Raw genomic sequence first — 14,618 nt, 5'->3', positions numbered from 1 at the left:
AGTCGTTTCCAACTCTTCGTCACTTCATGGGCCAGTCCACGCCAGAGTATTACTTCGACACATAGATGCAACCGGAAGCTCTGCGTGTATCACTCTATAGTCCTATATCTGTAGTTACAGGAATATAACTGATAGTTTTCACTCTGATCGGACCATGCCATGTAAGCGTGTTCTCCAGCGCATGCGCATTGTGCGGCCCCATTTCTGTATTGGAAGAGCACGCTGTGTTATCCGCGCATGCGCGCTGCGCAGCCCTAATTCTATATTGGAATACTGCGCTCAGAAACCCTAGGGCTGGGAATTCGCCGTCTACTTCCGGCTCTGTTTCACCCTTCTCTTGCTATGGCGGCAACCGGCGACGATGGGAGGAAAAGGAGGCAGTTTGGGAACCGTTTTCTCACCGATCCGACTCGCCTTTTCCAGCACAACGCCTGGTAAGGAGCCCCCAAGTCTATTTTCCCTCGCCCTCCTTCTGTGAGTCTTTTTTTCAGGCAGGAGGATCCTAGATGGCCCCACTTTGCCATGGCTCAATGTTATAGGATCCTGGGAGTTGTAGTTTTGCAAGGTTCTCTTAAGAGAAACTTCAAATCCCAGGATTCCATAACACCCTTCTACACTGCCATAAGAAAAACATATTATCTGCCTTGAACTGGATTATATTGCAGTGTGGACTCATATAATCCAGTTCAAAGCTGATAATGTGGATTATCTACATTGATAGTCTGGATTATATGAAAGTTCTGAACTGCATTCTTTATACAGTGTAGATGCACTTCATCAAAAGAGTCTTAAGGGAAGACATGCATGGGAAGACCTCATTCATAGGTCAAGAACCACATGGCGAAACATGGATATTTTGTTTGTTTCCACTCACACTGCTGAGCTTGGTTTTGTTTGTTTTGCTGTTTGTTTGGTTTTTTTTGTAATATGTACTGGCCTTCTATGGGAGCCTCTGGTGGCGACATGGTTTAAGCTGCTGAACTGCTGAAATTGCTGACCGAAAAGTCGGCGGTTCGAATCCGGGGAGCGGGGCAAGCTCCTGCTGTTAGCTCCAGCTTCAGCCAACCTAATATTAATAACAATAAAACTTTATTTATACCCCGCCTCCATCTCCCCAAGCCCAACAACACATCAATAAACAAGAAAGCAATAACGATACAATTAAATAAATCACATATAAACATTAATATGCAAGGATTTAAAAAACCTATGGCCGGGCCAGATGTAATAGTTAAAAATTAAAAAATAAACGGTGAGCATGAACAAGGTAGGATATATCTAATAGGAAGGTTTTAGAGAAGTGAGGGGAACCTAGCAGTCTGAAAACATGCAAATGTGAGTAGATCAATAGGTACCGCTCTGGTGGGAAGGTAACGATGTTCCATGAAGTCATGCCAGCCACAAGACCTTGGAGATGTCTTTGGACGGCGCTGGCTCTTCAGCTTAGAAATGGAGATGAGCACCACCACCACCCCCCCCCCCCGAGTCGGACTAAACTAGACTTAATGTCAAGAGGAATCCTTTACCTTACCAGCCTTCTATGGAGCCAATATGGCATAGTGGTTTGGGTGATGACTCTGCTTTTTTTCAGATCAAGTGAGAGGGTGATGTGGTTTTAGACTTGGATGCATTTTTTCAGGATTTAAAATGTTACTTTTTAAATAAAATTAATATTTGATACTTTTAAATCTTTGTATATTTTTCAATTTTAAATTGTATTTAATTCGGTTTCACAGTAAGCCACTTTGAGTCTCTTTTTTTTGAGAGAGGGGGGTATAAATCAACAAAATAATAAGCATAAAGATAATAATCAGCATAAGCAAAATAATAATAAGCATAAAAATAATAAGCATAAGCAATAGTATTCCCCGTAGTCACCTACGGATGTGAGAGCTGGACCTTAGGGAAGGCTGAGCGAAGGAAGATAGATGCTTTTGAACTGTGGTGTTGAAAGAAAGTTCTGAAAGTGCCTTCAACCACCAGAAGATCCAACCAGTCCATACTTCAAGAAATAAAGCCTGACTGCTCATTGGAGGGAATCATAGAATCAAAGAGTTGGAAGAGACCTCATGGGCCATCCAGTCCAACCCCCTGCCAAGAAGCAGGAATATTGCATTCAAATCACCCCTGACAGATGGCCATCCAGCCTCTGTTTAAAAGCTTCCAAAGAAGGAGCCTCCACCACACTCCGGAGCAGAGAGTTCCACTGCTGAACGGCTCTCACAGTCAGGAAGTTCTTCCTCATGTTCAGATGGAATATCCTCTCTTGTAGTTTGAAGCCATTGTTCTGCATCCTAGTCTCCAAGAAAGCAGAAAACAAGCTTGCTCCCTCCTCCCTGTGGCTTCCTCTCACATATTTATACATGGCTATCATATCTCCTCTCAGCCTTCTCTTCTTCAGGTTAAACATGCCCAGCTCCTTAAGCCGCTCCTCATAGGGCTTGTTCTCCAGACCCTTGATCATTTTAGTTGCCCTCCTCTGGACACATTCCAGCTTGTCAATATCTCGCTTGAATTGTGATGCCCAGAATTGAACACAGTATTCCAGGTGTGGTCTAACCAAAGCAGAATAGAGGGGTAGAATAGTAGAGGCCAAGATGTACTTTGGCCACATCATGAGAAGAAGGGAAAGCTTAGAGACGACAATGATACTGGGGAAAATGGAAGGAAAAAGGAAGAGGGGCCAACCAAGGGCAAGATGGATGGATGGTATCCTTGAAGTGACTGGCTTGACCTTGAAGGAGCTGGGGGTGGTGACAGCTGACAAGGAGCTCTGGCGTGGACTGGTCCATGAGGTCATGAAGAGTCGGAAACAACTGAACAAACCAACAACAACAACAATAAAGATATTAATAGGGTTAGAATCCCTGCTTAGTCATGGAAACCCATTGGGTCAGTTTGGACAAATTGCACTTTCTCATCCTCAGAAGCATTTGTTTCACAAAGGACTTGTAAATGTCCAACAAAAACAAACCACCTTTCTGCTTCAGATTCTTCCGCTTTCCTTCTTCCATGGGTTGCCTATGCCATTATTTTTTCTCAAATAACACAACTTCTATGATTATACATATGTATAGTCTGCCTTCTGGCTTCTGCCTTTACGTATTAAGCTAGTTCTGGATTCTGTCATTTAAGGTTAATTGTGCTGAGTTACTTCCATTCTTTTTCTTTTCCAGGGATAACGTGGAATGGTCTGAAGAACAGGAAGCTGTGGCTCAAGCAAAGGTCCGAGAGAACAGCATAGAGTTTGTCCCACAAGATCAGCAAGGTAGTGCTGGTGCCCAGAGAAAATCTTGGACTCATCTTTTCTCCAGATGTTGGTTAACTCTAGCAGCATCTTTTTTGATCCTAGCCAGAGAAGTTTAATGATAACACTTTGTAACACTATGAGGGTTTGAAGAGAGAACTACTGAATGAATGAACAACAACAACAAAAATCTGTTCCTGGTTTGAAAATATTGTTTCCTGTTTAATGGTGCAGTACTTACTTTGAAAGTAGTTATCATCCAGAAACTTACTTTCTGCTACAAACTATGTTGAATTGGTTGAGACTCTATGAGATATTAATTGAAAAACCATGGCAAAATGTGCTGCAGGATGTCTCGCAAAAACAAACTGGTAGCCAGATTTTGTTCATTTTCATGGTTTCTTCCTTTCTGTTGAAATTGTCTACATGCTTATGGATTTCAATGGCTTCTCTGTGTAGTCTGACATGGTGATTGTTAGAGTGGTCCAGCATTTCTGCGTTCTCAAATAATATGCTGTGTCCAGGTTGGTTCATCAGGTGCTCTGCTATGGCTGAGTTCTCTGGTGAGTTAGGCTACACAGAGAAGCCATTGAAATCCACAAGCATGTGGACAATTTCAACAGAAAGGAGGAAACCATGAAAGTGAACAAAACTGACTACCAGTTTTTTTTAAAAAAAACAACTCTAAAATCATGACAGTAAATAAAGAACAAAACTCAGAAGATAAAGGAATTCCAGACAAGAAACAATCAGGGCCAGCTAACACTTCCCAACAAAGGATTCTCCTTGGCAGGAAGCAGCTAGGCTTTGAAACTGTAAGGCTAATCAATGCTAATCAAGCTGGCCAGTTGCAACATTCACACTTGCCTCAGGCAGGAAAGAGTTCTTTCTCCCACCCTGGACTTTCCACAGATATATAAACCCCACTTGCCTAGTTTCCAACAGACTTCACAACCTCTGAGGATGCCTGCGAAAAATCAGGAGAGAATGCTTCTGGAATATGACCATACAGCCCTGAAAACGCACAGCAACCCATATTTCCTTCCCACTCTCCTTTTTGATACGGGCAATAAGTTTCCAACAGCCATAGGAAATTGATCTCGACTTAATATCCTGATATTAGCTAAGCATTTGTGAACAAGTGTCAACATTATTTTTATTTTGGGGGTGGGGGGGATGAGTATGATGTTTGTTTTTGTTCATACACAGGGTACAGGGAGTTTGAGCAAAACACCAAAAGAATTGTTCATAGGATCAGTGGTTCAAACACCTTTCCTGACACCCAGCTTAGCTTTGATATTTTACGTGAGCCAGGCTTAGGGAAAATTGCTTCAAGGACAGTACTGTAAGCAGGGAATGGCTCAACTCCTTTGAAATATGCATCTCTTCTAATGCTAAAATCAATAGAGATAGAGGAAATAATCAATTGAGGTGTTTGGCGATAGGATATTGCCAGATTAAATTCAGTGGAGATCTTTGAGGGGGCATGAAAGGTGGAGAAAGTAAAGTAAAGCTGTTGCAAATATGTACCTGTAATAATTTCCAAATATTTTAAAATGCTGACAGATTAATGTTTTGAGGACTGGAAAAGAAGCAGTCGGTTTAACTATAAAAAGGAAGTGTAAATTAAGCTTGGAAATACTTTTTAATTGGAACAATTATACAACAAATGGGGATCTATGGGAGTACCTACCATGGAGTCAATTTCAAATATCTCACGTTTTTATTCACTCAGGTGTATTTATATCAGCCTGTAACATCAGCCTCCAAATGGTTTGGACTGAAACTCCTAGCAGTCTAAGCTATCATATAGAATGGTCAGTAATGATAAGAATCATAGTCCAGAACATCTGGAAGATGCCAGATTGGGAAAGATTGCCTTAAGTGCAACATGCGTAAACTACAAGGGGAGCAGAATAGACTCACTGTGGTCATTTTTCATCTTGTCTTTCTCTTACAGATGCCTATGAGTTCAATGCCAATGAGTACTGGAATGCCTTCTACAAAACTCATGAAAATGGCTTTTTTAAGGACAGACACTGGCTGTTCACAGAATTTCCTGAACTAGCACCAAATTTATGTGACAGTCAGATTGGCACATGTGCCAACAAGGAAGCTGTGGAAAATGCCAACATCTCAGACCTTAGAAGCAGCAGTGGCGATGGACTTGATTCAGCAGAGAATGGTATCAGAGAGCATCCGAACTCTGAGCCAAACAGTGGTGACATAATCCATGCACAGGATGAACCGGGATCAAAGAAGCTGGAGGAACAAAAACTAAGAGAAGGTGACTTCCCAGGGTCATCTGCTACTTATCGAATATTAGAGGTAACAGTGCAATGAATCAGAACCTAACTAGGCTGGTGATGCAATTAGGCTGGTGATGCAATGGGCATGCTGAGTTCAGAATCATCTTTACCAACATGGGTAATATATGGCCAGGGAGACTTAAAAGCAGAGTGTAGTGGTGGTATTTTACACTGTGTTGATAATCCCAACCACCCCCCTGCCAAAAAAAAATTCAAATTAAAAGCTGCTCCAAATTTAAATAATAATAATAATAATAATAACTTTATTTACACCCCGCCACCATCTCCCCAAGGGACTCGGAGCAGCTTACATGAGGCCAAGCCCAATAACACAACAATAAAACAGAAAAGCAATAAACAATACAATGCAATGCAATACAAATTAATATAAATCACATATAACAATAACACAAGGATTTAAAACCTATGGCCAGGCCAAATGTAATAATTTTAAATTTAAAAAAATAACGCTGGGCATGAACAAGATGGAATATATCTGGAAGGAGGGTTTTAAGAAGTGAGGGCGCAGTCCAACGCAATCCAGTAGTTAAAGTGCATTTGTAAGGACATTTTGCTGGGAATTATTTCTTTTAAATAATTAAACAAAGAAATAATTAAACAAAGCTAGCTATGTACATAGATATTGATTTCTGTGTTTTTTAAAAGTTTGTAGCAACCACTACAATGGCCATTTGAAACTTCTTTGAAGTAATGGATGTTAATTGCCATGAGGTTGATAGAACTTTTACCTGTTATATTGAGAATACCCACTGGTAGGCATTTGGTTGTGGTATATTTCAGTTTTTATTAGAATAGCTTCATTGTCATTGTGCTATTGCACAACGAAATTAAATGCCTTCCCAAGCACACATCACAAAACAAGACACCCATCCCTCCACAACCGTATAGCCCCCAATGCCACATCAGTGTGAAACCATGGAGTTCAACATAACCACAGCTCTAGGATAAAAGCTAACGCTCAGTCTGTTTGTCCTTGTCTTTGGCACCCTGTACTGTCTGCCAGATGGCAATAATTCAAAAAAAAAAATGCTGGGTGAGATGGATCCCCAAGAATGCTCTGAGCTTTCTTAAGGCTGTGGGACCTATAAAGTCTGTTGGATTACCAAGAATTCTGCAGTTTGAAAGATAGCATTTCAACATGGGCGAGTAAATGTATAAGGATTTAGCAACTGTATGGGTCTGGTGTATAGGACAAAGCTGTTTACTTCATATTTGTATTATCAATAAAAAGTCGACCTCAGTGCAACTGCAGTGAGGCACGGAATAAAGCAGAGCACACAGTCTTCCATCATCTTCAAAGCCTGGAAGCAGCACGTTTATTTAGTTACTTTCTAAGAGCTACAGAAAATAAACAGAACGGTGTACAAGAGCAATCATACATTCAGCCTGCCTGTTATTTGGCATGACTGAGAAGAATACACACAGCAGTCCTTATCACAAGCTTATGCCATTGAAATGATGTATTCCGGAACTGTTTACAGTTCACGCTCTGGCAATAAATCGCATCTATGCCTTTAACCCTTGCATAGCATGCTGCCTTGCACTGGACACAAAGATTAAAACTATAAGCTGTATTTCACACTAGCAAAACCATTATGCTGACATGTATCACCTAAAATATGTATACGTTATTTTCAGAATGATAATCATATTAGTCTATTGTAGCAAAATCAGCGAAAAACGTGGCAGCATTTTGTTGACTAGCAAATGTATAACAGCGTGATATTTTATTATCGTAGTTTAAATTTATTTGTTTTCTTGGCAGGTGGGATGTGGTGCTGGGAACACAGTCTTCCCCATTCTCCAAACTAACAAGTAAGAAAAACTGCCAAGTACAGTTTGAATATTAAAAAAATAGTTGGCTATTTTTTATAATTACAGCAGTCATATATATGTCTGCCCAGAAATAATTCTAGTTAGGTTTATTGGGACCCTGAAATAATTGAACGTAGGGGTGCAATCTCTGAATCTGTGGAGGTTCTGATGTCTGTTATTTGCAAAAGGGTGACCCCAAACTGATTGACTGAGTTTCTGAGTTCCCATCATGTGAACATGGGTCCAATTGCTCCCAACATTTCATACATAAAGGTTGGTTGACACAGTGAGATCTCTGATATTAACAATTTTCCCATCTGTTCTAGAAAGTGGTATATCTATTCTGAGGTTTTTAAACATTGAATTCTATTTACATTTTAAAATAAATCACTTTCTTTAGAAAACAGTGTTTTGTTAACTTGCTTAAAACTCTTTGTAAAAGATTTACATTTGCTGTATATAGATGTACTAGACTATATCATCCAGAATCCTGTTGTCCTTTATGCTGGATGTGCCATTCTGAGTGTTCAACCCAAGACATCTAGGGACGCCAGGTTGGAAAAGCTGGGTTATGCCAAGAGATGGTATCTAATCCAGTGCCCTTCTTTTCAGCTTTCTCCAGGGAGTTCATATTTGGTTTCCTTGTTTCTCAATCTATTTTATCTTTTGCAACAATCCTTGTTGTCAATATACACAAGCTGTATTCACTCTGCTTTTAATCACCAGATTTGATCCAGGCTCAATTTCAGTTCTGCCTAGCTAGACTCTCCTGATGTCTCCCAATATTTCATAGTGTGTGTGTATATATAATGCTATAAACACAAATCAACAAGCCATATTCCAAGAGTTACAAGCATAAATCCCAAGTAATTCAACAAATATTAATGACATTATGCTAATTTACATTGGTGTAGATTACATTTTCCCACCCTCCCTCCCTTGTTACCACAGTATATTTCTACTAATCTTGCTGATCCATCCACTGGTAAAGTCTTTGTATTTTTTCTTTGATGTGATTGTTGGCTCCTCCATTTTTCACCCAGTTGAAGTAGACCTTCCATCTATTTGTAATGACCTTTTGTTTGTCCGTTCTTGTAGCTTGCTTAATCATAATTCCCATAATGTCTAACAGCACTTGATCATGCATATAATAATTCCAATTGCTTAACATCCATTTCGATTTGCCTTTCCATCCTCTAACGATCACCGCATGTGCTGCTCTTATGGTTACTTTAAATAACTCCTGGCAGCTGATTTTTATTCTCAGATGTTCCAACACTCCCCATAGTAGCAAATTATTATTAATTTGAATTTTTATCTGGGATATCTCCTGACTTTTTCCTTGTATCATTTGCCAGATATTTTTTTTATTTCAGAACACTCCCACCATATATGTGAATAAGTACCTTTTTCTTTATTACAATGCCAGCACTTCAGATTCTTTCCTTTTACCATATAAGCCAGTTGTTCAGGAGTTCTATACCATCTTAATAACATCCTTTTTTTCTAATTCATTATATTTTTCTGTTTTTATTTTATTCATGTTTTTAATTATTTCCTGTATTTCTTGAGTCTTTAATGATTTAACCCCATTCCATTTGTTACATATTGCAATATTAGCAATACCCAATATTTCATTGTTTATCTTCCTCCCCCCCCCCCCTCTAGAATTCTAGTGTTTACCTGTGTGCCTGCTTTGCAGCTGTTGTGTCTCAGTTTTCATGTTGTCTTGCTGTTGTCATCTTTGGCAACTCCTCTACAAGCATTCATCATTCTAAAAATTAATGACTGTTGCCTTTGGTTCATTTCAGTGACCCCGGCTTATTTGTGTATTGCTGTGACTTCTCCACTACAGCAGTGGACCTTGTCAAGGTAAAAAGAGAGATAATTCGATAAATACCACTATGTATCTCAAAGTATGCAGTGCCTTTTGCTATTGTCATGTAATGCAATTCTTTGACTTAATGTCAGGTGGAGTAGAGCCTTGCACTAACAGCTTATCCCAACATAAGAAAATGGAAAGAACCGCTTGGTTTAGAACTGGAGTGGACAAACTGAGAAAACCTATGATGTTATTACTACTTTGCTTGGGGGTTGTTGGTGGGGGCCCCGCAGGATCTGAGTGCCAGGCACAGAGGAAACAAAGGAGTAGCTCAGTCAGTAGGTCAGGCTCTGTCCACTCTTGGTTCCAGCCCTCAATTGACTTTTTTCCCTGTATTACAGTTCTTCTTATGCAGTAGTCTCATTATACTTCAGAATGTGACTACTGTTAAAATATGGAGGCAGGCAAACAGTACGGTTTGCTTTCACTTCTGATGTCTGTCTACTTGGGATCTGTGCAATTTCTTACACAAAATTAATTTCTGCTTGGAAACTGTAATTTGTGAGATTTTTTCATAACAGAATTTCTGGTCTCCCAATCTAGAAATTTTGGGTCCTGAATATGCCATCAGTTGGGGACCCCTCCCTGTCCCCAGCACCAACTGCCACTCTGGGCCAGAGTGAAGTGGGGGGGGGGGGGGCAGGGGACAGTTCCACCTTGTCTCCTGTGCTATTCTAATAATATATAATATATTGTATATGCATATAATATTAATAATATTATAATGTAATGCAATATAATAATAATATGATATTATAATATATTTATATTACATGTAATATTACTAATAATATTACAATATAATTGATATAGTACAATACAGCAATTGATATTGTACTATGCTAATAATATATTGTATGTATATATACCTTGTAAGCCACTCCGAGTCTCCTTCGGGGTGAGAAGGGCAGCATATAAATGCCGTAAATAAATAAATAAACAAATAAATAAATAAATTGTTGCACTGTGAATTACATGTTGGTTTTCATTAAGTCCAGGTTCAATCTCCTATTCAGACTATTAAGCTGATTGGTTAAGAGTGGGACAAGCCCCTGTTACTTGGATCAGTGCATTCTGCAGAGTCGTGATGAAATTAGTGCTGTGTGCTAACAACAATCATTGTGTGTATATTCAGGCTCATCCAGAATATGATACCGCTCGTTGTTTTGCCTTTGTCCACGACCTGTGCAACAGTGATGCACCCTTGCCAATGCCAGAAGAAAGTCTTGATGTGGTGGTTCTCATTTTTGTGCTTTCATCAATTCTCCCAGAAAAGTAGGTAACTCTGTCACTAAATTCTATTAACATATTGCAGATAGGATTGTGTGTTGGAGGAAATGTCTGTTGCAAAATTGTCTTTTTGTGACAAGCAAGAAACTAGCAGATCAACAGTATTTGTAAATTCATGGGTGAGGATTAACTCTTTTGAAGGTGAGCAGCAAAAACAGTAATGAACTTTAAATGTGACCTTGCCTTCAGCTGGTTATGCTGAGCTGATAGATGACTACCATCCAGCAATTGCAGCCAAGTCTTATTGTAACCAATGTTTACATCTTTTTTTTTCTAGAATGCAGTGTGTAATCAATAGACTTAGCAATCTTCTGAAACCTGGGGGAATGATTTTGTTACGTGATTATGGCCGTTACGATCTCGCTCAGCTCCGCTTTAAGAAAGGTATGACAAGAGGTGGGCTAATGGTGTTCCATTTTGTTGTTGTGTGCCATCAAATTGTTTCTGACTTATAGAAACACTAAGGTAAACCTATAATACACTTTCCTTGGCAAGATTTGTTTGTGAAGAGGAGAATTTGCCTTTGCCTTTGCTCTGGAGCTGGAAAACTATATTTCCAGAAGATTTCCCAGTTGGTTTGCATGGCTGGGCAGGGATTCCAACCCTGGTCGCAACACCCTTAGTCCAACATTCAAACTACTACGCTATCCTAAGCCTGATGTTTAGTCACTAAAGTGGTTTTAGATTTTTAGAAGGTGCATGAACTGTTCTCATGAGCAAAAGTAGCATACAAGTCAAAGGCAAAAAAGCGGTTTAAGGATATGAGGGGGTATAATGTCAATTGCAGTGAAGCCTCAGGTTTGTAGTTTTTACACAGCTCAACGCATTCTGATCTTAGCCAATACTGATTTGTTCCCCAGTGGTTAAGGGCCGGGCTTTAGCACAGCTGGTTTATCACTAGCATCAATAGATCACACTAATCGAAAGGTTGGTAGTTCGAAGCCCAGGTCAGGATGAGCATCTGACCTTCAGCCCAGCTTATTGTCCAACCAAACAATACGAAATCAGCTATGAACTGTGAGTAAAGAAATTAGACACCGCTTAAACGGGGAGGTATTTTACCGCACCATAAAAAGAACATACCAGAAAATGCCGGTGATCAAAGAAAGGAGGAAGTCTGTGATCAAGGGCTCTACATCATAGAGGAAGGAGTGACAGCACCCTCCTGTGGCCGGAAGTAAATACAACTTCCAGGATGCCAAAGCTGGGAAAAACGCTGCATATGCCTCTATCTGTTGTCTGTCTTGTCAGGGTGGAAAGGCGGAATATAAATGCTGAAAATAAAATGCTGTAAATAAATATATTTCAGAGGAAAGGCTAGAGAAAACACCTATTATTCTTTACCTAAAAATACCCTATGAAATACTTGAGGTCACCATATGTCAGTGAATGACTTGAAGACATATAAATTTACAATAGAAGAGAAAATGAGTTCAGGTGAAACTGAGTTTTTTTGTCTTTACCCTTTTGGTTAGATATCTGTTCCAGTTCTGAAAGATAGCGGCATGATGCAGTGCTTACTAATATTGTGCCCTCAGTAACTGTTGGACCCCCAAATCCCAGACTCCCATTTGTCCAGCCAATGTTAACATATTTTGAGAACCGTGGTTCAAGATCACCTAGGGACCCATTAGTAGTGAATATAGTTATAGTGAGACTTGGGAGATCCAGATTTCAAGTCCCTACTAAAACATAGACCTCATTAAGTGACCTAGTCCAAAGATGGCCTATCTCACAGATAGTTGAGAGGATAAAGTGGCATGGAGAGCAATACCATCTTGAGATCATTTGAGAAAGGTGGGATGTAAATTTAACTAATAAATGCGACTATGGTGAGAAAACAAACGACTGAGCTTTGAAGGAGAACAAGAAAGAGAGTGAAGTTTGGTTAATGGCATAACACTACATGTACGCCATCTGGAAATAAGTATTGTATCTGTAACAAGGCGGAAGGATGCCTGGGGTGTGTCTGTGTAATTATTTTGAATTTATTTGGATGGTGGAATACAGGAGCAAGCTACAAGCTGTGTTACCTCATTTTCAGATAGAAAGAAAACAAGCCTATGTGTGTGTTGCACTAGATTTATGCATCTTATTTCTGAATTCGGAAACATAAGAACAGTTGCTGAACTTCAAATCATCACTAGCCTGGTTTCCAACTGAAGGAAAGAGTCTGATTATCTTTCAGCTATATATTGTGGTCCCTGCCATCAGGAAAGTGGGCAGCAGCACTTGGGGTCAAGTCAATTGTAGTCAGAATTTTCATTCCTCTCTTCCAGGTCAGTGTTTGGCTGATAACTTCTATGTAAGAGGAGATGGTACACGAGTTTATTTCTTCACACAAGGTAAGCAAATTGCAAACTCAGCTATGGGGTCTTAGGGTACAAACAGGGTATAGGGTTACAGCCTGTGCTGGATGGGGTTACACTCCCCTTGAAGGCACAGGTTCGCAGCTGGGTGTCCTCCTGGACTCATCACTGAGCCTGGAATCCCAGGTTGAAGCAGTGTGCCAGCTGCGCCCATACCTTGGGAAGTCAGATCTGGTCACATTGGTCCACGCTCTTATTACATCCAGGATAGACTACTGCAACGCACTCTACGTGGGGTTGCCTTTGAAGACTGCTCGGAAGCTTCAAATAGTCCAACGAGAGGTAGCCAGGTTAATAACTGGGGCGTCATACAGGGAGCATACAACTCCCATGTTATGCCAGCTCCACTGGCTGCCAGTTTGCTACCGGGCACAATTCAAAGTGCTGGCTTTGGCCTATAAAGCCCTAAACGGCCCCGGCCCAAATTACCTGTCCAAACACGTCTCTCCCTACGAATCATCGCGGAGATTAAGATCCTCCAGGGAGGCCCTGCTTTCTGTCCCGCCATTGTCACATTCGCAATTGGTGGGGACGAGAGACAGGGCCTTCTCGGTGATTGCTTCCCGGCTATAGAACTCCCTTTCTGGTGAGATCAGACCACCCCCTCCCTCCTGTCCTTTAGAAGGATGGTAAAAACTTGGCTGTGGGGCCAAGCTTTTGGGACAGGGCAATAAAGCAGCAATAAGAAAGATTACCAGGCCAATTAGATTTGATGCTGATCACTAGGACGGTTTTAAATAGTATGTTTTAATATTGAGATAAATGTTTTTAATGTTTATGTATGCGTATATACATATTCGTGTCCTGGCATTGAATGTTTGCCGTATATATGCTGTGGTCCGCCCTGAGTCCCCTTTAGGGTGAGAAGGGCGGAATATAAATGTTTTAAATAAATAAATACATTGCCAGCTGAAATTCACTAACTGCGTTTTTGCTCTTGTACTCATTCCTTTTATAAAGGTCATTTTTTTTGGGGGGGGCACATTATTTGTCACATTGTGCGTTGTTCTACTTTGTAAATCATTTTACAGGGCAATATATTGAGAACAAATAAATAAATAAAATTCTTTTTTTATCCCCTAGATGAATTGGATTTGCTGTTCTCTACTGCTGACTTAGAGAAAGTTCAGAATATGGTCGACCGCCGCCTTCAAGTGAACAGAGGAAAACAAGTCACAATGTACAGGGTCTGGATCCAGTGTAAATACCGCAAACCTCCCAAAGGGAGATGAGCAGTCCATAGAAGAAAGAACTCCATCCCAACATTGGGGTTGAACCTATTGAGATTCTTTCTGTGGGGAAACTGCCCTATGATATGAGGGAAATTATCACCAACTTGATCTAGTTAGAGGAGTACACTGTGATTTTGTCAAGGGACACAATATTTACTGACACTGGTCCACAGTACATAAAAGGAGTGAAAATTGTAGGTCTATGAACTACGAGGAGGAGAGAATACAGTATTTCTAATGAACACAGTGTTGTGACTTCCTACAGTCACATAATTCAAAAATGCTTCTGAAATATTTAAATGTCTTAATCATTCCTTTGTAAAAAAATTGAATTCCTAAAATGGTGTGGCTGTCTTTTGAGGTTAAATGTTGGACGCATAAAAAATCTCTTTTAGGATGTAATGCCACATTATGGTCAGCATTGGGCTTATATGCACTCACTCTTCTTCCTTT

At 40.1% G+C, this 14,618-nt stretch overlaps 1 protein-coding gene across 1 annotated transcript; it reads left to right on the top strand.

Annotated features, from left to right (window-relative positions):
• The first annotated feature begins 242 nt into the window (after positions 1-242).
• On the top strand, positions 243-14,618 carry LOC132778318 (tRNA N(3)-methylcytidine methyltransferase METTL2-like). Its single transcript, XM_060781161.2, has 9 exons — positions 243-434; positions 3,177-3,268; positions 5,208-5,575; positions 7,343-7,392; positions 9,204-9,264; positions 10,410-10,549; positions 10,842-10,948; positions 12,844-12,909; positions 14,017-14,618. The coding sequence occupies exons 1-9, from the start codon at positions 343-345 to the stop codon at positions 14,163-14,165; spliced, it is 1,125 nt and encodes a 374-aa protein (XP_060637144.2). The 5' UTR covers positions 243-342; the 3' UTR covers positions 14,166-14,618.

The sequence above is a fragment of the Anolis sagrei genome, chromosome 6 (assembly GCF_037176765.1).
Source record: "Anolis sagrei isolate rAnoSag1 chromosome 6, rAnoSag1.mat, whole genome shotgun sequence".
NCBI lineage: Eukaryota > Metazoa > Chordata > Lepidosauria > Squamata > Dactyloidae > Anolis > Anolis sagrei.
This window is presented reverse-complemented; position numbering and strand designations above follow the sequence as displayed.

Bases quoted from the DNA above. Each gene is read 5' to 3' on its own strand.
- LOC132778318 (XM_060781161.2), top strand. From the start codon at position 343: ATGGCGGCAACCGGCGACGATGGGAGGAAAAGGAGGCAGTTTGGGAAC. The intron at 435-3,176 runs GTAAGGAGCCCC...TTTCTTTTCCAG, and splicing joins CTTTTCCAGCACAACGCCTG to GGATAACGTGGAATGGTCTG. The intron at 5,576-7,342 runs GTAACAGTGCAA...TTTTCTTGGCAG, and splicing joins CTACTTATCGAATATTAGAG to GTGGGATGTGGTGCTGGGAA.